The sequence below is a fragment of the Hemitrygon akajei genome, chromosome 13 (genome assembly GCF_048418815.1).
Source record: "Hemitrygon akajei chromosome 13, sHemAka1.3, whole genome shotgun sequence".
Classification (NCBI taxonomy): Eukaryota; Metazoa; Chordata; class Chondrichthyes; order Myliobatiformes; family Dasyatidae; genus Hemitrygon; species Hemitrygon akajei.
Window position 1 is genome coordinate 110,330,806 of NC_133136.1, and position 21,957 is coordinate 110,352,762.

General features: G+C 41.0%; 1 protein-coding gene across 1 annotated transcript in view; it reads left to right on the forward strand.

The window, feature by feature from the left end:
- Positions 1–14,010, forward strand: part of sdad1 (SDA1 domain containing 1) — an 87,162-nt gene extending 73,152 nt beyond the window's left edge. Inside the window, exons 20-22 of the mRNA XM_073065277.1 lie at positions 281–365; positions 4,767–4,928; positions 13,665–14,010. Of these exons, the coding sequence (XP_072921378.1) occupies positions 281–365; positions 4,767–4,928; positions 13,665–13,712 (295 nt within the window). The 3' untranslated portion in view covers positions 13,713–14,010. The remainder of the gene's footprint in view (positions 1–280; positions 366–4,766; positions 4,929–13,664) is intronic.
- Positions 14,011–21,957: the final 7,947 nt, after the last annotated feature.

Below are 21,957 nucleotides of genomic sequence, written 5' to 3' on the forward strand. Positions count from 1 at the left end.
CTATAATGGTGAGCATGTGTATCCTAATGGTTTATTGTTTAGTACTTACTTTGCCTGTAAGTGTGTGCTCTGTAAGATATTTAATATAGGCATCTTTTTTTGTTGCAAGATTAAATCAAAGTAAATGAGAAGTGCATTCATCGAACTTGTTTCTAACTTTGACCAACTGGTGGTGAGTCAGTTATGTGTGGTCTGTTCTGCTACCAACATCAAGCACAAGAGCATCCATCTCCAAGCCTTTGGTTTTTAATATGCAATTGTAAAATTGTTTAATTTTCAGAGGAGAGCTGCTTTCACTGCGAGATATAGAACGGCTGCATAAAAAGCCCAAATCAGATAAAGAAACTCGACTAGCAACAGCTATGGTAAGTATTGCTGAATATTCTTAATCATAGCTTCATTCTATTTGGTATTTTGAGGTCTTACAAAGAATTTCTTGCTACATGAATCAAATTTACTTCCGGGGATGTTTCCAATATCTATGCTTCTGTTCAGTGTACCCATTGTGCCCAAAGCACTCTCAGTAAAATTTAGCTATTTTTCATAAGTCTACATAAAACTGATCTTTAATTATCTGTATTCTTTTAAGACACAAGTTTTTGACAGTTTTGTTTCCTTAAGTACCGTAGATTCCGGATTATAAGCCGCTACTTTTTTCCCACATTTTGAACAGCTTTGAACTCTGCGGCCTTTAATCCAGAGCGGCTAATACATGGTTTTTTTTCATGCCGCCTCGTAAACATTTTGCCTCGTAACAGTAGACCAATAAAATTGATGAGTAGTTCACAGAGGTCCAATGAAATTGTACGATAAATCAAGCGCACTTTCACAATTAAATTATTGTAAATCAGTCATTTGTACTCACCCTCATCAACATGGAAAATACTCGAAGAAAAGCAAGACCCGAGCGCATCAGACCCGAGCGCATCAGACCCGATTAGACCCGATCGCGTTACGCAAGCGCGTCAGACCCGATTAGACCCGATCGCGTTACGCAAGCGCGTCAGACCCGATTAGACCCGATCGCGTTACGCAAGCGCGTCAGACCCGAGCGAAAACGCTGCTTTTAAGTTGAAGGGTATATATATTTTTACCAGTCGCTAGGAGATATTGGAATGTTGTTCGTGCTGTTCAGTAAAAAAGTATATGCAACGTAATTTGTGTTACCGATACGTATGTATATTTAAAAGTAGCGGTGCGGCCTAAAATCCGGTGCAGCCTTTACAATTAAAAAATTGATTTTATTTCTAAAATTAGAGCCAGCGGCTTTTAATCAGGTGCGCTCTGTAGTCCGGAATCTACGGTAGTTGTATCAAAAAACAATTGTGCAGAATAGCTTTGCAGTCAGGAAAATGGAGGATTAAGAAAAGTGTAATTGCATCAAACAAAAATTATACTCTAACCAATCCTTTTTCATGACCTTTTCTGGCTTGATGTGGAGAATATGAAAAGCTGTTTTGTCAGAATCTCAAGTTGGCAGATGTTGAAGGCTGCAGATTTCATGGTCCGTGGCTATGAAATGGCAGATGATGTTGACCTAGAAAAACAACTACCCACTAAGGTTCAGGAGGCTGTGGGATTCAAGCTTTCTCAATTCCGATTTCAGTTTGAATTTGCCATTTCCTACAAGGGATCTGTAGCATCCAGCTAAAAGCCAGGCAACAGGCAGACTGCTCAGTCAATCAAATCCAAAAATATCTCTCTGGTAGAAATACAAAAAGTAAAAAGTAGCAAATTTTAATTGCATTTATTTACAAAAGTAATTCAGCTATGCATATGAGATTTTAAAAATGTTACTTTTACTTCTGGAATATAAATGTCTTTTTGAAGATTGATGCTATGCACTTGGAAATTAGTTTTCGGTGTCAGGGAGACTATTAACCAATAGTTATCCCTTATTACAGCACTACAGCACATTTAATCTTCATGGATGAGTCTTTTTCTAAGGATCCTACAAAAAAAATTGACCCGGAACATTAGTTCATGACAATCAGTAATTAGTGTTTTGAATGCTTTTGAACTTTGGAGTAGTGGTCACCAACCCGTCGATCGCGATCGACTGGTCGATCTTTGAGACTTTCCCAGTAGATACTGAAAAAAAGAAAGAAAAATAAATACACAAATACTGTTGAGAGATTGTTTCCGGGTTGCGGGGTTTTAGTTCCGTTCTTTCTGCCCAGTGCGCATGCGTGTAGCTCCCCCGCCACGCGCTGGTCCCCAACCACCAGGCCACAAGGAAACGATATGAGTCAGCTGCACCTTTCCTCATTTCCTGTCACGCCCACTGTTGAACTTGAATACACACGAGATTATTACCCATGCGAGGTCATCAGTCGCCTAACTGCAGTGACACCCTCACGCCAGGGATCACTGGTTGGCCTCGGATAACCGGCCGCCTCGCACAGCTGGTGGGAAGTGCCATTGCTACTGGCCTGGAGCGCGGACAGATGGGCACCGCCTCTGAACCGGTTTAGCACACTGAATGTCCGTGGGGAACCCGGTGCTAAAGTATTTGCAGACGACCTAATTCGTAAGTATCAGAGCAGCTACCTCGCTGCGAACTGCTGAAAGTCATCCCTCGGCCGATAAATCCTACAAGAGGGCGGGCGCGCACCCTGTTGCACCCTCGCTCGGTTGGTTGGTTACTCTCTCCGAACTGCGGCCCCAGCATGGGAACAGCCACACCTGGCCAAGGTGTCTGGCGGCTGGAGTTCGGGCCCGAAGGCTGTCTAATGAGGCAATGAAGCACTCAAAACTGCTTCAGTACCTTGACTCCAAGCACCCTGCACTCAAAGACAAACCTGTTGAGTTTTCTCAGCGGAAAAAACGTGAGCAAGCGGGACAGAAGCTAAGTGTTGAGAGCCACGTAAACTAAATTGCGGAATAGACTGGACATAAGGAACCTGCTTCGAGTATCGCTGTATTCTGGTCGTCTTTAACACCCTCTCTCCCCATCCTCCCGTCAGCCGGTCTGCAAGAATATTGTCAATATTAAATTGGTCCGTGGCACAAAAAAAGGGTGGTGACCACTAGTGTTTCTACATTATTTCTACTTCCGGGTTGTGGGGTTTTACTTCCAGTCTTTACTGCCCTGGTGCGCATGCGTATAACTAATCGATCTGGGATCGATCTTGCCTTTCACTAAGGCCGAGGTAGGGGATCTTGGGCTTAAAAAGGTTGGTGACCACTACTATGGAGTATAGTAAAGTATCACGCAAACACGAGGAAATCTACAGATGCAGATCCTGATGAAGGGTCTCAGCCCAAAACGTCAAATGTACTTCTTCCTACAGATGCTGCCTGGCCTGCTGCATTCCACCAGCATTTTGTGTGTGTTGCTTGTATAATGAAGTATACTGTTTTTAAATGGAGCTGGCTCAATCTGATCTTTTTTAGCCCAAGTAAACCATGCATCTAATGAGATGACCACATGTTGAATTATTGAGATTCTATTGTTTAGCATTTGTCACTTTTGTGTTTCCTGATTATACTTTATTGTGTCCACATCTCAGTTTTATACTCTCTCTCTAATTTATTCTGTTCTCTCCTGGTCAATATCGATTACAGTTTAATTGGTGATGAAAGCTCACAGGTACTTTGTAAAGTTGGGCATCCTCGTGTTAAAGTACACTTGCAGATTTTGCTTCAACATTGGTTTGCAATCTTTTTTGAGGGCAATATTTTGAGCAATCCTTGTATTTTGAAAAAGAAAACTTCCATTTAAAAAAAATACTGCTAATTTATGCTTCTTGTTATGCTTTGGTCAGCAATTATTACAATCTGTCACTGCCTATTTTCATCATAATTCTTTCTAATCTGTATCAAGTTGCCCTTTTCCAGGAACGTAGAAGTTTCAGCACAGTTGGAGGCTTTTCACTGCCTTTTTGGCTCCAGTTTAAAAGGCCTAAAACATTAACACCATCAAACCCACATCATCTCTGACACATTCCATCTTGCCATTAGAAAATGGCAGATGGCCAGTTTGTTTCTCTGCTTCCTCAGCTGCTGTATCTAAGCACAGCAAATGCAAATGTCCATCTTGGTGAATAATTGATTTAAGTAGTTATTAAAGTATTCATTGTTTTGGATAGTGTGGCTCCAGTAATGTTCTAATTTGTTTTTAATGAGAAGACCTTGGGGTTGTGCTTTATAAATATACATTCAGTTTTACAGCTTACTGACAACAGACAGAACACTCTAGCAGCAACAGTTAATTACAATGGTCTCTATTGTCCTGATTATATATTGGCCAATAAATGCTAGTAACCTATTAAAATGTGCTGCAGCAACTCCACAGCAGCAAACTTGTGGTGCCCATTCTGCGAATATGTGCAAACAGTGTTCAGGAGGAGTTCAAAGTACATGTACAACCGTATACAACCCTGAGATTCATTTTCTTGTGGCCATACTCAGCAAATCTATAGAATTGTAACTATAACAGGATCAATGAAAGATCAACAGAGTGCAGAAGACAACAAACTGTGCAAATACAAATATAAGTAATAAGAATATGAGATAATGAAATAGAGTCCTTAAAGTGAGATAATTGGTTGTAGGAACGTTTCAGTGATGGGGTTTGCCTTTTTTATTCGACAGCTTGATGTTTGAGGGTAGCCAGTGATTACATTATCAGATCTTGATCCATAATTTTGGCAAAAATGTTATCACTACAGCTTCAGTGATGTGAGGTGAATGACCTTTATGTCCTTGGTGGTTGTTTTGTTCTTTGTCTAATTCACTTTCTTTGGTTTAAAACTATCTTCCAGGCTGGAAAATCTGAAAGAAATCAGTTTGTGAGAAAGAGAACCAAATTGAATCCATTTGCGAGCACAACTAACCAAGACAAGAAAAAGAAAAAGAATTTTATGATGATGAGATACAGCCGCAATGTGAGATCAAAAGGCAAACGTTCCTTCAGGGAAAAACAGGTAATTTGCTATTCTTTAGTTATGTAAAGAATTGCTGTGGAAACACATAGCAAGGGAAGAAACATTCTAAGAGAAAAAGTGGAGAAAATACAGTGCTTCTATACCAGGGGTGGGCAAACTTTTTGACTTGTGGGCCACAAAGGGTTCTAAAATTTGACAGGGGGGCCGGACCAGGAGCAGATGGACGGAGTGTCTTGGTAATACACCTCATAAGAGAAAATAAAATATCATGGGATATGTAGAAAACATGTGCTTTAATTTCAATTGAAAATGAACAAATGCATTACAACAAAATATCTGTCTTTGAAGTCCCATGGTATTTAGCTATTTATTGAAATGACTTTTAAAACACTGAAAATTAAATGAATAAGATACAGCTTTTTTTAATAGTAACAGTTACTATTTTAAAGCACTGAAAATTCTATTATCCTTCAAGATATTATCATCATCACTCTCCTCCTGACTGTCTTTATTTCAAAAACGGTAGGAGATGCAGGTCTACTTGTCCTGCTCCTTCTTATTCAATTGTCCCCGTGCCAAAACTCAACAACGACCAGCACAAGGACAGAACAGTGACAGCGCGCCAGTATGCGGAGCGCGTTATTTGATCTGGAGCGCATTTTTTTATTTTGAGAACGTACGTGCACCTGCGCACTACTCATGTCCATCACTTAACAGAAATGACATGTAACATGTAAGGCTTATTGAAAAAAATATTTTCAAATGCATTTTTACATAACACAACGAAGAAACTTATTTTAAATTTCAGTGGGAACAGTGTTGTTGGTCTCCCTTTTTAGCCAGCGCATCAAAGTCTGGATTTAGTTTTGTTGTGGCGATTCTCAGGATGGATCTGAGGTGTTGGTCAGTTAACTTGGATCTGTGGCTGGCTTTGTTGATGTTCATGACGCTGAACGCCTGTTCACACAAATAGGTCGAGCCGAACAACGCCAGCATCTTCTGTGCCATCCTCCGGAGGTTTGGAAACACCTCTTTACCAAGTGAAGCATAAAAGTCATTCAGTTTAAGAGAGTTGAACTTCTCTTTTAAGACGGGGTCAGACTGAAGGTCGATCAGTTCCAGCTGTAGCTCTTCTGGTGCTGTTTCAGGATCTTGTGACAGGGGACAGGCCACCAACTGAAGTGACTTGTCAATTTTTTCAAAATCAGAAAAGCGACGGCAGAATTCTCTGTGCAGAATTCAGGCCACCAACTGAAGTGACTCGCTGTATTTTTTCACATTTGCGCCGGCCTCTTCCAGCGTGGCTAGTGTGGGAAAATTAGTGAATAACTTATTCAAAATTTGCCTGGAGAAAAAAGCCAGCTTGGATTTAAAGGCTTTCACGTTTGTGTACATGTCATGCACAAACTGATCCTTCCCCTGTAGCTTCACGTTCAGTTCATTCATGTGTGAAAATATATCCACAGCAAACGCAAAGTCACAAAGCCAGCTCTTGTTGCTCAGCTCAGGAAATTCGCCGGCCTTCCTCAGTAACTCCAAAAATGCACCGATCTCCTCTTTGAGCTCCCATACTCATTGAAACACTTTGCCCAAACTTAACCAGTGGACACGGGAGTGATAAAGTAGGTCCTGGTGATCCGCATCAGTTTCCTCCAGGAACGTGATGAACTGACGGTGCTGAAGTCCCCTTGCACGTATAAAGTTGACAAGCTTTACGACAGGATTCACAACATGATTCAGCTGTAATACGGATTTACATAGAGATTCCTGGTGGATGATGCAGTGAAGGAAAATAACATCCTGGTCAGGATTTTCATCTTTCACTTTATTCTGTATTCTCCTCAGCAGGCCGACATTTTTCCCTGTCAAATTAGGAGATCCATCTGTGGTGACATTGATAAAGTTTACTCCAAGGGAGCTTCATATTTTCGATGACAGCAGACACCCAGTCATACAAGTCCTCTCCCCGTGTTTTTCCTTTCAGAGACTCCATTGTCAAAAACTCCTCCGTTATTTCAAAAGTATTGTTAATTCCTCGGATAAAAATGAGGAGCTGAGCAGTGTCTTTTACATCGTTGCTTTCATCCATTGCTAATGAATATAACGTGAACGACTCTGCCTTTTTATTTAAGTCGCTGGTTATATCTTCATCTATCAGTTCCACACGGCGAGTCACTGTCCTGTGTGATAAACTGATTTTTTCAAATTTGTCTTTGCTCTCCGGACACAATACACCTGCTGTCTCCACCATACATTCTTTTAAAAACTCGCCTTCAGACAGAGGCTTGCTGGCCTTTGCTAATTTGAATGACAGCATAAAACTCGCCTTGGTACTTGACTCATGAATGGCAGTTTGACGGTGAAAAAAATTTTGTTGAGCCTGTAAATTAGCGCCAACCTCTGAGCATTAGCTTCCCGTTCTTTTGTTGACTGGTTGCTAGCATAGTTGGCATGTTTTGTGGCAAAGTGACAGCTGATATTATATTCTTTAAAAACCGCCACAGTCTCTTGGCATATCAGGCATACAGCAGTTGATCGGTGTTCGGTAAAAAGATATTTAGTTGTCCACTCCTTATTAAACACCCGACATTCTCTATCCACTTTTCTTTTCTTAGCTCCACTCATCTTTACAGAAGGGGTGAGAGGTCAAAGAGTAAAGCGCAAATGTGGAATAATACGCTGCACCTCAACAAAGGTCAATGTATATAGAGTGCGTCATCTATTGGGAAAACGCCAGAATTGCGGGGGAAAAACGTTAACAAGGTTTATTAATATAATTTCATCAAGTTCTGCGGGCCGGATTAAAAACCATAACGGGCCGCATATGGCCCCCGGGCCGTAGTTTGCCCATGCCTGTTCTATACAAAGGGGTTGCTCAGAAAATGATTAAACAGTGCATGCGTAACTCTTTCATGTAAATGGAGTGTAGAAAAACCCAGTACTATTACCTGTTTGCTGAATATGAAATGAGGCTTATTTGTCAGGATAATATCAGGATTGATTGCTTTAAGGATAGTTACAGAGTAATGATCTAGTTTTATCATATTATTTAGGATACTGACTGAGAATAATGACACGAGAGAAAATGAATTGGCAGCAATATTGATAAACAATATTTAAAATAGTGCATAAAAGAGCCCAGGAAATAACAAATTAAACACTAATGAGGCAGCATAAATAACTCAGAAGTTGAGAGTAAGAAACAAAAGCAAAGTACATTGACACAGAACACAGGAAGGCAAGTGAGAATTAAAAGACTGAAATGCAAAATATTAAAGGATAGAAAGATCTGAACTTTAGAAAGATTATGTTGAAATGGAGCTGAATCTTGCTTGGATACAGTAGCAGTTTGGTTTGCAATTCTGATAATATTGTGAAAATTTGTATGGAAAAGAACAAAATGGATTTGCAAGAATGTACGAGAGTTCTGCTATCACATTCAAATATTGGGAGGTAGAAATGAATTTGTTTACTCTTTCTCTTGCAAAGTGGGGGCTGATTCATGACCAAACAACAGGTCTTTGTCCTGTTGTGGTTCCCAGTGATTCACTTCATACCCTCTCTGTGGCACTCTGGCTTCTTTATTTCACCAGACATTGGGGAGCTGTTATCTTCAGCTCACGGTATCCTGACCTTGTTAACTACTACATGCTTCTCATAAGCTTTTAAGTGATAATCCTAAATTAAGTTTATGGATGTCAGTGAATGGTGAATATGAAGGTGAGAAAAGCTGCTGTTTGGTCAGACTAAGAAGATGATTTTATATTCACTGTTACAGATTACAAGCTGTTGTGCTTTTCAGCACCTTAGCTACAGTGTTAATTGCCCAGTAGAAAGCAGACAACTTGAAATTTAACCAAACATGAATCACATCAAGTACATCTGAATATTCTCTTGGATCAGCTCATTCACTCCAGTGCACAATACTGAAAAACAGAGTATTTGTTACACAGCAAAAGAATGGGTCATGCTGATATACAAAGGGACCTAGATGTCCTTGCATACAGATACCCAAATCTAAGATGCAGTGTTAAGAGTTAAGAGTGCAAAAGTAATGTTAGCCTTTATTACAAGAGCATTAGATTACCAGGGTAAAGAATTACCTTGGCAAGAATGCGTCTGAGAATTGTCAGTTTGTCTAATAAAAAGTCCTCTTGCTATTATTCAGAGTAAAGCAAAAATTCAATAGATTGGTTCTGGGGGTGGCTGGTCTGTCATATGAGCATTGATTTAGTAGATTGGAAAACTGTAGCTGCTAGAAATTTGATTTTAAAAACTGGAAAATGGTCAAGCATTCAGCATATCTGTGGAAACAAGGAGAAGACATAACATTTCAATTTGATGACTATTTACCAATTGGTTATTGAGCAATATTTTCTGTGTTTCTTCAGATGAAACAATGAAAGAAGAAAGTTAAAGGAACCCTTAAGGATAAGTGATCATAATATAGTAGAATTCACCCTGCAATTTGAGAAGGAAAAGCTAAAGTCAGATGTATCATCATTACAGTGGAGTGAAGGGAATTACAGAGGCATGGTTTGGACTATGAGATTAATGGATTTGCCAATGATACAAAGATAGGTGGAGGAGCGGGTGGTGTTGAGGAAACAGAGCCTGCAGACTTAGATAGTTTCGGGGAATAGGCAAAGAAGTGGCAAATGAAATACAACGTTGGAAAGTGTATGGTCATGCATTTTGGTTGATGAAATAAACAGGCTAGACTATTATTTAGATGGAGAGAGGATTCAAAACAGATGTAAAGGGACTTGGGAGTCCTTCTGCAGGATACCCTAAAGGTTAACCTCCAGGTTGAGTCGGTGATGAAGTAGGTAAATGCAATGTTGGCATTCATTTTTAGAGTTATAGAATATAAGAGCCGGGATGTGATGTTGAGGCTCTGTAAGGCACTTGTGAGATCACACTTGGGGTATTGTGTGCAGTTTTGGGCTCCTTATTTTATAAAGGATATACTGACATTGCCGACTGGTGGTGTAGTAGCATCAGCACCGGACTTCGGAGTGAAGGCTTCCGAGTTTGAATCCTGCCAGCTCCAAAATCCTGGAGGGGGATGGGCACCGCCAGGTTTCAGGTGCCCAAGACACGCTGTATGATAAGCAATCACCAATAAGATGGGTGCAAAAAGCTTGTCATGATGGCGCCCTGACGACTCCACCAGGAGTTAGGGGCACGTGCAAATACTGACATTGGAGAGGGTTCAGAGAAGATTCACATAAATGATTCTAGGAATGAGAGAGTTATCGTATGAGGATTGTCTGGCAGCTTTTGGGCTGTATTCCCTGGAGTTCAGGAGAATGAGGGGGGATCTCATAGAAACATTCCAAATGTTAAAAGGCTTGAACATATTAGATACGGCAAAGTTATTTCCCATGGTAGGGGAGTCTAGGACAAGAGAGCACAATTTCCGGATTGAAGGACATCCTTTTAGACAGAGATGCAGAGAAATTACTTTACTCAGAGGATGGTAAATCTGTGGAATTTGTTGCGGCAAGTGGCTGTGGAGGCCAAGTCATTGGGTGCATTTAAGGCAGAGATAGATAGGTTCTTGATTAGCCAGGGCATCAAAGAGTATGGGGAAGAGGCAAGGGAATTGGGATGACTGGGAGAATTGGATCAGCCATGATTGAATGGTGGAGCAGACTCAATGGGCCAAATGGCCTACTTCTGCTCCTATATCTTATGGTCTTATGAGAGAGGAGCTGGTCAAAATTGATTGTAAAGATCATTAGCAGGGATGACCGCAGAGCAGAATGGCTGGAATTTCTAGAAGCAATTCGGAAGGCACAGAATAGATACGTCTCAAAGAGGAAGAAATATTCTAAAAGCAAGATGACACAACCGTGGCTAACAACAGAAGTCAATGCCAACATAAAAGCCAAAGAAAAAGCTTGTAATAGTGGGAAGTTAGAGGATTGGGAAACTTTTAAAAGCCAACAGAAGGTAATTAAGAATGTCATTAAGGGAAAAAAAATGGAATATGAAAGTAAGCTAGCCAATAATATTAAAGAAGATACCAAAAGTTTCTTCAGATACATAAAGTGTAAAAGGTAAGAGTGTACATCAGACCACTGGTAAATGATGCAGGGGAGGTAGCTAAGGAGTCAAGGAAATGGTGGACAGACTGAGTAAGTATTTTGCATTAGTGTTCACTGTGGAAAATACTAGCAGCAGTATGCCAGAAGTTCGAGAGTGTCAGGGGGTAGAGAGTATGTGAAGTTGCCATTACTAGGGAGAAGGCTGTTGTGAAACTGAAAGGTCTGAAGGTAGATAAGGCACCTCGACCAGATGGTATACACACCAGTGTTATGAAAGGGGTGGCTGAAGAGATTGTGGAGGCATTAGTAATGATCTTTCAAGAATCAATTGTTTCTGGCATGGTTCCAGAGGAATGGAAAATTATAAATGTTGTTCCACTCTTCAAGAAGGGAGAGAGGCAGAAGAAAAGAAAATATAAGCCAGTTAGTCTGACTTCAGTGGTTGGGAAGATGTTGAAGTCAATTGTTAAGGATGTGATTTCGGGGCACTTAAAGGCACATGCTAAAATAGGCCATAGTTAGCAAGGTTTTCATAAGGGATATCTTACTTGACAAATCTGTTGGAATTCTTTGAAGAAATAACAAGCAGAATAGACAAAGGAGAATTGGCAAATGTTGTGTACTTGGATTTTCAAAAGGACTTTGACAAGGTGCCACACAAAAGGTTGCTTAACAAGGTAGGAGCCCATGGTATTACAGGAAAGATACTGGTATGGATAGAGCAGTGACGGATTGACAGGAGGCAAAGAGTGGAAATAACGGGAGCCTTTTCTGATTGGCTGCCAGTGAACAGTGGAGTTCCACAAGGGTCTGTGTTGAGACTAATTCTTTTTACATTATATGTCAATGACTTGGATGATAGAATTGATGGCTTTGTGGCTAAGTTTGCAGATGATATGAAGATGAGTGGAGGGGCAGCTAGTTTTCTGGAAGTAGAGAATCTACAGAAGGATTTACACAGATCAGGAGAATGGGCAAAGAAGTGGCAGATGGAATACAGTGTCGGGAAGTGTATGGTCATGCACTTTGGTAGAAGAAACAAAAGGGTAGGCTGTTTTCTAAATGGAGAGAAAATACAAAAAACCTGAGATGCAAAGGGACTTGGTAGTCTTCCGTAGATGATGCCTGGCCTGCTGAGTTCCTCCAACATTTTGTTTGTGTTGCTGGGAGTCCTTGTGTAAGATTGCCTAAAGGTATGAAGCGCTGGTGAGACCTCACACAGTTTTGGGCCCCTTATCTAAGAAAGGGTGTACTGACATTGGAGAGGGTTCAAAGGAGATTCCCCAAAATGATTCTGGGATCAAAAGGCTTGTCATATGAGGAGCATTTGATGGCTCTGGGCATGTACTCACTGGAATTCAGAAAAATTTGTGACTTCATTGAAATCTTGAAAGACCTCAAAGAGTGTATACAAAGAGGATGTTTCATATGGTGGGGGAGTCTAAGACCAGAAGACACAACCTCAGAACAGAACGGAGATGAGGAGGATTTTCTTTTAGCCAGAGAGTGGTGAATCTGTGGAATTCGTTGCCACAGTCAGCTGCGGAGGCCAAGTGATTGATTATATTGAAGGCAGAGGTTGATAGATTCCTGATTAGTCAGGGCATGAAGGGATGCAGGGAAAAGGCAGAAGATTGGGGCTGATGGGTAAATGGATCAGCCGTGATGAAATGGCAGAGCAGACTTGATGGGCCAAATGGCCTGATTCAGCTCCTACATCTTATGGTCTTATGTTGAATTTATTAGTACTAAAAAGTGGTAAACTGCAGAGATAATGTAAAGAACACACTTAATAAAAAAAACCAAGAAATGCTTCATGTTGTAACTGGATTACTTGCAACACAGTGGGGTTGGAGGGTAGTGAAAATGTGGGCCATATCCCAAGTGAACAAATTGCAAGCACATACTTGCTGTGTGAATAGATTATATGACTTGTCGTAGAAGAATTTATCACCAGCTCAATTTTAGTCAGCAGCTGGAACTTGAAAACTAATCCAGTAGCATCGTGTGCGATTGTATTGCAAGGTGATTATCAGCCATTAATGACTGATAGTTTTGTGGAATTGTTGGGATCTATAATTACATTTCTTATCAAAATATGATTTTATCAATATTGTAGGGCACCTGAAAATCCAAGGGAAGGATATACAATCTACATCCAACACTTGCGAAATCAAGAGTGTGTGTGTCATGAGGAGATGTGGAAATCTCATTGCAATCTATGATGTGATTTGATAGAAAGGGCATACTATTTAGTTGGAAAATCTTAGCTTTGTATGTTTCTGCATTAATAATTGTGAATAATGTATTTTCAATTTTATATGAATGTAAGGAAAATGCTTTTCCTAAGACAACAACCTCCAACTGGTGTTATTTTTACCATCAAATTATTTGATTGATTTATTTATTGAGATGCATTATTGAGAACAGGCCCTTTGAGCCACGCTACCCAGCAGCCTCCGATTTAATCCTAGCCTAATCGCGGGACAATATACAATGACCAATTAACCTATCAACTGGTTTGTCTTTGGACTGTGGGAGAAACCTAGCACACAGAGGAAATTAGTGACATGATTAAACTTTTCAGAATCATTGCTAAGGACTAGGTACAAAAAAGTGCATTCATAAATGTAATTTTAGATTTTTAAAATGTAACATCTTATGTTCAAAAACTAGGAAGATTCATTGCTACTGCAGACTCAGCTTGTGTTTCTTTCAACAGATTGCTTTGCGGGATGCTCTCTTGAAGAGAAAGAAACAGATGAAATAAGGAATTAATAACGACAAAATACAATAGAAACCAAATATTGTAAACATGAAGATATGTGACTCCTGCATTACAGAGGGTTTGCATTCCCAGGAAGTGGCCCGAAATTTGAAGCTACATTATGTACATGTGCAAATAGAAACAGTTGGGAAAAATTGTTTATTTGTATATTTTTCACAAATTCTGTAAGAGTTCTATAAGTGAATTTTTGTTATTCAAGTGGCTGTTATGTGGGGATTGTTTGTATTATTGTTAATAGTTTACAGTAATTGATCTACAAATAAAAAAGGCCAAATCACTACTCAGTGTACTCATTTTCTGTACCTCCGTTTCCAAATGAAATGAAACGTAAGTATAGCTTGCTTACAGAAGTGCTGATGGAAGCAGTGGACTTTAAGGTTTGGAGCTTAGCCTTTTGGATGAAGTCTGCCTTCGCCTCAGTGTTCCAGTGAAACACGTACATGGAACAATCCATCTAGTTTCCATCCAGTATTTGGATAGAGCTCTTTGTCATTAATTATGCAGACCCATTTGGGAGACTATGTTCTCATAAAAAGAATTATTGTTTTATTTAGAGATACAGCGCAGAATAGGCTCTTGCAGTCCTACGAGCTTTGCTGCCCAGCAGCCCACCTATTTCAACCCTAACCTAATCACGGGATAATTTACAATGACTACCGGTAGTTAACCCACTTGTATGTCTTTGGGTTGTGAGAGGAAACCAGAGCGTCTGGAGGAAAACCTATGTGTCACACGGGAAGGAACATACGAACTTGCTTAAAGAGGACACCGGAACTGATCTCTGACCTCTGCTGCTCGAGCTGCACTAGCATCATGCTAGTTGCTACACGCTAGTGCCCCACTGATGCAGCTTGCTGCTGCTGTGGGTTTACAAACTAGTCATGGAACAGTTCAGCACATAAACAGGCTTTCCTGCCTACCACATTCATGCTGAGCAGTGGGCATCTGTCTGTATTAATTCTATATTTCAGCACTTATCCCATAGCTTAAGTGATTCAAGTGGTCATCTCGACGCTACTCTGCAGCTCTGCTTCGACCACTGTCAGGCAGTGTATTCTGGGTACGAAAGATTTACTCAAATCCCCACTAAAATCTATGCCCTCTACTTTTATCTACATGTAAGGAACAAATGCTTCCTTTAATCTACCTTGTCCACAATGCTCATAACTTTATATACCTCAATCATGTCCTCATTTAACATCCTCTATTCTTGGGGAAACACATCTAGCTTCTCAGTCTCTCATCATTGCTAAAATGTATTATCTTACTGAATATCTCTGCTACCCTCTGAGCTGAGGTCCAACCTATGTTTTGTAAAGTTAAAGAGTACAAATTCCATGCATTTGAAAGGGTAAAATGAGGGAACACAAACCAATCTCATAGAGGGATCAAAAGTGGAGAGAGTGAGCAATTTCACTGGATGGCAATATCTGAGGACCTAACCCGGAGACAACATATTGATGCAGCTATAATGAAGGCAAGACAACGTCTGTATTTCATCAGGAGTTTGATGAGATCTGGTTTGACAACTAAAGCACTTTAAAAACTTCTACAAATGTACTATGGAGAGCATTCTGACTGCACCACTGTCTGGTGTGGGGGGCTACTGTACAAGATCGAAGTAAGTTGTAGAAACTTGTAAAATTAGTCAGCTTCATTATGGGTACCAGCCTCTGTAGTATCCATGACATCTTCAAGTAAGGTGGTGTCTGTCCTTCATTAAGGATCCCACCTCCCAGGGCATGCCCTCTTCTCATTGTTACTGTCAGGAAGGAGAAACAGAAGCCTGAAGGCACACACTCCGTGATTCAGGGCAGCTTCTCTGTCATTGATTTCTAAATGAACATTGAACCCATAAACACTACCTCACTACTTTTTTTAATTTGTTTTTTTTTTGCACTATGTATTTTAAATATTTGATACATATATACTTACTATAATTTGTTTTTCTCTCTATATTTATCGTGTATTTTAATGTACTGTTGCCATAAAATTAACAAATTTCAAGACCTATGCCAGTGATATTAAATCTGATTCTGAAGGCCAGTGTCCCATAAACCATCTACCTCTCTGTCGAACTACTTTTAAGGAATAGTGAACTTTCAGACCAAGGTCCCTCTTCTTGAAAACTCACTGGAACCCTACCATTCATGGTGTGTGTCCTAACCTCATTAGTAGTCCTAAAATGCATCACCTCACAATATTCAGTACTAAATTCCATCATTTCTTGGCCTGTTTCACCAACATATGGACATCTCTTTGCAGCCTAAGACTGCACTCCATTCTGTCAACAAAATCCAGCAATCCTTGTCAACTGCAAAATCTGATCACGTCTTGCACATCCAAGTTATTCACATGTATTACAAACAACAAGGGTCCTGGTATCAGTTCAGGCAAAACGCTACCAGTCACAGACATCCGAATCGATAAAAAAACTTTCTATCATCTCTCTGCTCCTATTGCCAAGTTAACTTTGGATCTAATTTTCCGATTTGCCCCGTATGCCATGCGTCCTATCCTTTTTGGCCAGACAGTCTGTCATTTGGTACCTTGTCAGAAGCCTTTCTAAAATCCATGAGCTGAAAGAACTGCCCCCTCGCACTAGCATACCTCTAAGAAAGTTAATGGAGATGATTTGGGGACAGTCTGCATGACAGCAGAGGAAGTACCAAATAACCTAAAAAAAGTTGATGAGGGCAGGACAATAGATGTCTGTATGAACTTCAATAAGGACTTTGATAAGGTTTTGCTATGGAAAGTTAGATTGCAAGGGATCCAGAGAGCTAGATAATTGGATACACAATTGGCTTGTTGGTAGGAAGCAGAGGGTGATAATGGAGGGTTTTTTCCAGATTGGAGACCTAAGATTAATGGTGGTCCTTAGGGGTTATTGCTAGCCTCATGTTATTTGTCATCTATATAATGATTTAGATGATAATGTGCAACATAATTAGTAAGTCTGTCAATTACGCAAAAATAGACGATGTTGTTGACAGTGAAAATGGTTATCAGGATTTACAGAAGGATCTTAATCAATAGGGCTAGTGGGCAGAGGAATGACAAATGGAGTTTAAATTGGGTAAGTGTTACATTTTGGGAAGATAAATTAAGGTAGGATATTCACAGTCAATGTTAGGTCTTTGAGGAGTGCTGTAGAACAGAGGAATCTCAGAGTACATGTATAGGATTCCCTGAAAGTGTATCACATTTAGGCAGTGCAGTGAAGAAGGATTTTTGCATGCTTCATCAATCAGGGCACTTAGTAAAGAAGATGGATGATAATGTTGTAGTTGAACAAGATATTTGCTGCATTTGGAATATGGTGTTCAGTTTTTACCAGAACTCAGGGCTGCGATATGGGTTGAGTGGGTTGGAATTGTTTTCAATGGAGTGAAGGAGAATGAGGAGTGATCTTATAGAGGTGGATAAAGTCATGAGGGGCATGGTTAGGATGAATGTCCCTGTTCTGGTGAATCAAGGGCATTGTTTAATGTGTGACGAGTGATTTATTAGGAACCTGAGGGACAACTTTTCATCCAGAAGTTGGTCAGTTTAGGGAATGAGCTGCCAAAAGCTGTGGTTGAAGCAGGTACATGAACAACATTTAAAAGGCAGTTGGACAGGAACTGTACACAGTTAGGCAAGGTTTAGAGGAACATGGGCCAAAAGTGGGAGTAGCTCCGATGAAAATCTTGGTTAGCATGGAAAGAACTTCTTTCCATGATCTATGACTACCTGCCATCCATTGCTTGAAATGGCAATACACTATGTTCTGTTTCTTATGGCCTTCACCAACAACTTGATGAGCAAAGAAGCTGTCTTTGGTTTGTTCTTGTAAAATTTGGCAAGGTTCTAAGGGACATAGAAAACCTACAGCACAATACAGGCCCTTTGGCCCACAAAGTTGTGCCGAACATGTCCTTACCTGAGAAATTACCTAGGGTTACCTATAGCCCTCTACTTACCTGAGTTCCGTAAACCGGTCCAGAAGTCTCTTAAAAGACCCTTCCATATCCACCTCCACCACCGTTGCCGGCAGCCCATTCCACGCACTCACCATCCTCTGAGTAAAAAACTTACCCCTGACATCACCTCTGTACCTATTCCCCAGCACCTTAAAACTGTGCCCTCCTGTGCTAGCCATTTCAGCCCTGGGAAAAAGCTTCTGACTATCCACATGATCAATGCCTCTCATCATCTTATACACCTCTATCAGGTCACCTCTCATCCTCCGTCGCTCCAAGGAGAAAAGGCTGAGTTCACTCAACCTATTCTCATAATGCATGCTCCCCAATCCAGGCAACATCCTTGTAAATCTCCTCTGCACCCTTTCTATGGTTTCCACATCCTTCCTATAATGAGGTGACCAGAACTGAGCATAGTACTCCAAGTGGGGTCTGACCAGCATCCTATATAGCTGCAACATTACCTCTCGGCTCCTAAACTCAATCCCACGATTGATGAAGGCCATGCACCGTCTGCTTTCTTAACCACAGAGTCAACCCAAGCAGCTGTTATGACTGTCCTATTGACTTGGACCCCAAGATCCCACTGATCCTCCACACTGCCAAGATCTTACTGTTAATACTATATTCTACCATCATATTTGACCCACCAAAATGAACCACTTCACACTTACTTGGGTTGAACTCCATCTGCCACTTCTCAGCCCAGTTTTGCATCCTATCAACATCCCGCTGTAAGCTCTGACAGCCCTCCACACTGTCCACAACACCTCCAACCTTTGTGTCATCAGCAAATTTACTAACTCATCCCTCCACTTCCTCATCCAGGTCATTTATAAAAATCACAAAGAGAAGGGGTCTCAGAACAGATCCCTGAGGCACTCCACTGGTGATCGACCTCCATGCAGAATATGACCCGTCTACAACCACTCTTTGCTTCTTTGAGCAAGCCAAAACGCCAAAGCAGTGTCCCCTTGGATCCCATGCCTCCTTACTTTCTCAATCAGCCTTGCATGGGGTAACTTGCCAAAAGAACTAGATTTTAGGAATTGTTACTTACATGTGCAAGACATTATTAAATTGTATAGAATACTTAAACATCTGAGGTCTCAATGAGTAAATTCACTATGTGAGTTACCCAATCTTGTGACTCGAATTTCCCACTGCAGTCCCTAAACTGCACTAAATTAACTGATAGCGTTTGAGGTCAATTTGAGCCTTGGTGTTGGAGAACATTGTAAACTATCAAAAGGTAACAGACTGGTGAGAGGAAGTGGCGTTTGTTGGAGTTTCTCAAGGGTTACTGAGTTCCATGAGGGTACCATAAGTTAAAGGAGCAGTATTGGGTCTTCTGGCCCATCGATCTTCTCTGCAAACAAACAAAAACAGTAAGTATAATTATGTATGATATAACTTATATGTATATGAATGCATAATAATATGCTTCCTATTGGGGTGGCTTCTCTTTGACAAAAAATAATATTGGCATCCTCTGCTGTTGTCTCACATTCCCAAGAGCTCCGTCCAGTCTTTACTTCAGAAGTTTGAAATAGCCCTGAGGGACTTATTGAGAAACACAACTGTGTTTCTTTTTAAAACCCCTGGAGATATCTTTTTCCATTGTAAACTTGTTTGTACATCTTGATTTGACTACTGCACCTGCAGTGCACTTTGTGTTTATCATTTATGCCGTATCTTTTTAAGGAGAGGAAAGTTTTCTCTCCCCTGCAATTTACTATGGACTGGCCAGCATCGAATATAAACCCACAGTCAGGAGATGAGTGGTGAATCTTGGTTTGAGGAGTATTTACTTTGTTGTTGTAACCCAGTTCTGTTCAGCTGATTCAAGTTTGGACTCTAGAACAGTTCTGTTGAGTTTGTAAACATTTTGGGTAAATAAAACCCATATTGTTTTCACCTTTACCTGCTCTCCCAGTTTTATGCTTACCCTGGTCCTTCACAGATGGTGGCAGTGGTGGAATCAGCGGTAGGAGGTGCAGGAAGGGTGTTTTGAATTTTTGTTTCCAACATGAAGAAGCCAGTAAGAGGGGGGAAACACTGGCTGCTTGAGAGCAGCAGCTGGAGTTGGGGGAGCAGTCTGAAGCTGGAGTGGAAGGAGTGGGGCCAGGACCTGAGAAATAGAGGAGCCCCGGGAGCCCACTATTATCGACCTGGCCAATATGGGGCAGCAGCAGGCACGAGATGCTCAGTTGGCTGAGGACACAACACACCAAGAGCAGCGATTTAAAGCGCTGCAGCACCAGTTCAATCTGCTTCAGTTAGAGGTGCAGGCCCGTACCCCTCCAACATTTGATCAACCTTCTGGTAAGACAGATACTGTGGGGGCAGATGCAGGTCCCCCTTCTTCCCAGGTAAAATTTGGGGTCTCCCGTGAGGATGGCTCTACAGCGGTACATTTGAGATCTACTCAGGAACCAAAGCTTCAGCAGTGGACTGATACTGATGATATTGAATATTTTCTTGTCACTTTTGAGAGAATAGCAACAGCATGCAGATGGCCAATTGAAGATTGGGCCTTTAGGCTTATTCCATTATTGACAGGGAAAGCTAGGAGTGCCTATGGTCATATGGACATTGATGATGCTCTAGACTATGAGGAAGTTAAAAGGGCTATTCTAAAAAAAAATGATATAAATCCAAAAACCTACAGACAGAGGTTTCGCAGCCTTGAGGTTGAACCAGATGAAGGCCCGAAAGAACTATATGTCAGATTAAAGGAGCTTTATGGGAAGTGGGTTCACCCAAAGGGGAAGACGGTGAATGAAATTGGAGAAATTATTGTCTTGGAACAATATCTGAGAATGCTTTTCCCTGAGCTACAGGTCTGGATTAAGGAGCACAACCCTGCAATGGCCGTAGAAGTACCGGTAGTTGGCCTAGCTGATGTGTTTGTTGTTGCCAAACAGGAGAGGCAGCCATGGAGCTTCACCACCTGGAAGTTAACTAAGAATCACACAGGGCCAGATGTCTCCTGGTCAATACAAAGGGTGGATTCAGCTGGGGGTAAGGCTCCTGTAAAGGAGAAATCTACAGAGATTAACTAATTTTCTAGATCTTCCAAGAGACTTATTTGTTACATGTGTGGTGAAGAGGGCACACTAAATTTGTTTGCCCCAAGAATTCTGTGAAACTAACCCAGATGTGCTATGTGCCCAGAGGTGACCTGAAGTCAAAGAGGGAGCCACGACAATCGCAAAGAGAGATCATGGTGGAGGTGATTGGCTGTGAGTTAAAGGCTCTTATTGACAGTGACAGTGACCAGACTCTTGTTCATAGACAGTTCATTCCTCCTCATAGTATGTGTATGACTGAGTCTGAGCCCATCTGTTGTGTACATGGAGATGACAAGCTTTATCCCACAGCAGATGTTTATATCAAAGTGCAAGGCCAGAATTATCTCCTGAATGTAGGGGTTGCTGATCATCTCCCCTTTCCGGTGGTGCTAGGTCAGGATTTACCTGTCCTTGATCTTTTGCATCCAAGTAAGGTCTGTAATGTTGCACTTACACGGGCAAAAGCCAAAGCCATCAAACAATCTACCCAACCTCTCAGTGAACTTCCTTTTTATAATGCTGAAATTGAAACTAAGCCTGGAAGGGACTGTAAAACTCGTAGCCAGAAAAGATGGGAAAAGTTTCAAAATGCTGAAGTGAATTCATTCATTGAACCACACCCACCCCAGCTTTTGGGGTTTCAAATACCAACTGACATCCAGACAATGCAACAAAATGATGTTAGTCTAACTCCTTATTTGAAGCAGGTTAGACACTTTAAGGAAGGGGAAAAAGTTGAACTGATGAATGGAAATGGATATTTTATAGAAAATGGGATACTGTACTGTCAGCAGCAGTCAGTGAAGCAGCTAATGGTACCTAAATCTGCTAGAGAAATTGTACTTGAGTTGGGTCACTCTGCTCCCTGGGCAGGCCACCTGGGGAAACACAAAAGTTTTGACCATATTAAGAAACATTTTTGCTGGCCGGGTCTACGTGCTGATGTGGCCAGTATTGCAGAAGCTTTCCTCAATGTCAACAAACCTCAGCCAGATTTCCTTCTAAAGTTCCCCTTCGGTCTTTGTCAGTCATTGCCACTCCATTTGAATGGTTGGTTATGGATGTTGTGGGCCCAGTAGAAAGAAGCAAGTCAGGAAATCACTTTATGTTGGTAATTACTGACTATGCTACTAGATATCCAGAGGTTTTTTCACTTAAAACTGTTAAGGCTAAGTCAATTGTTTTTTG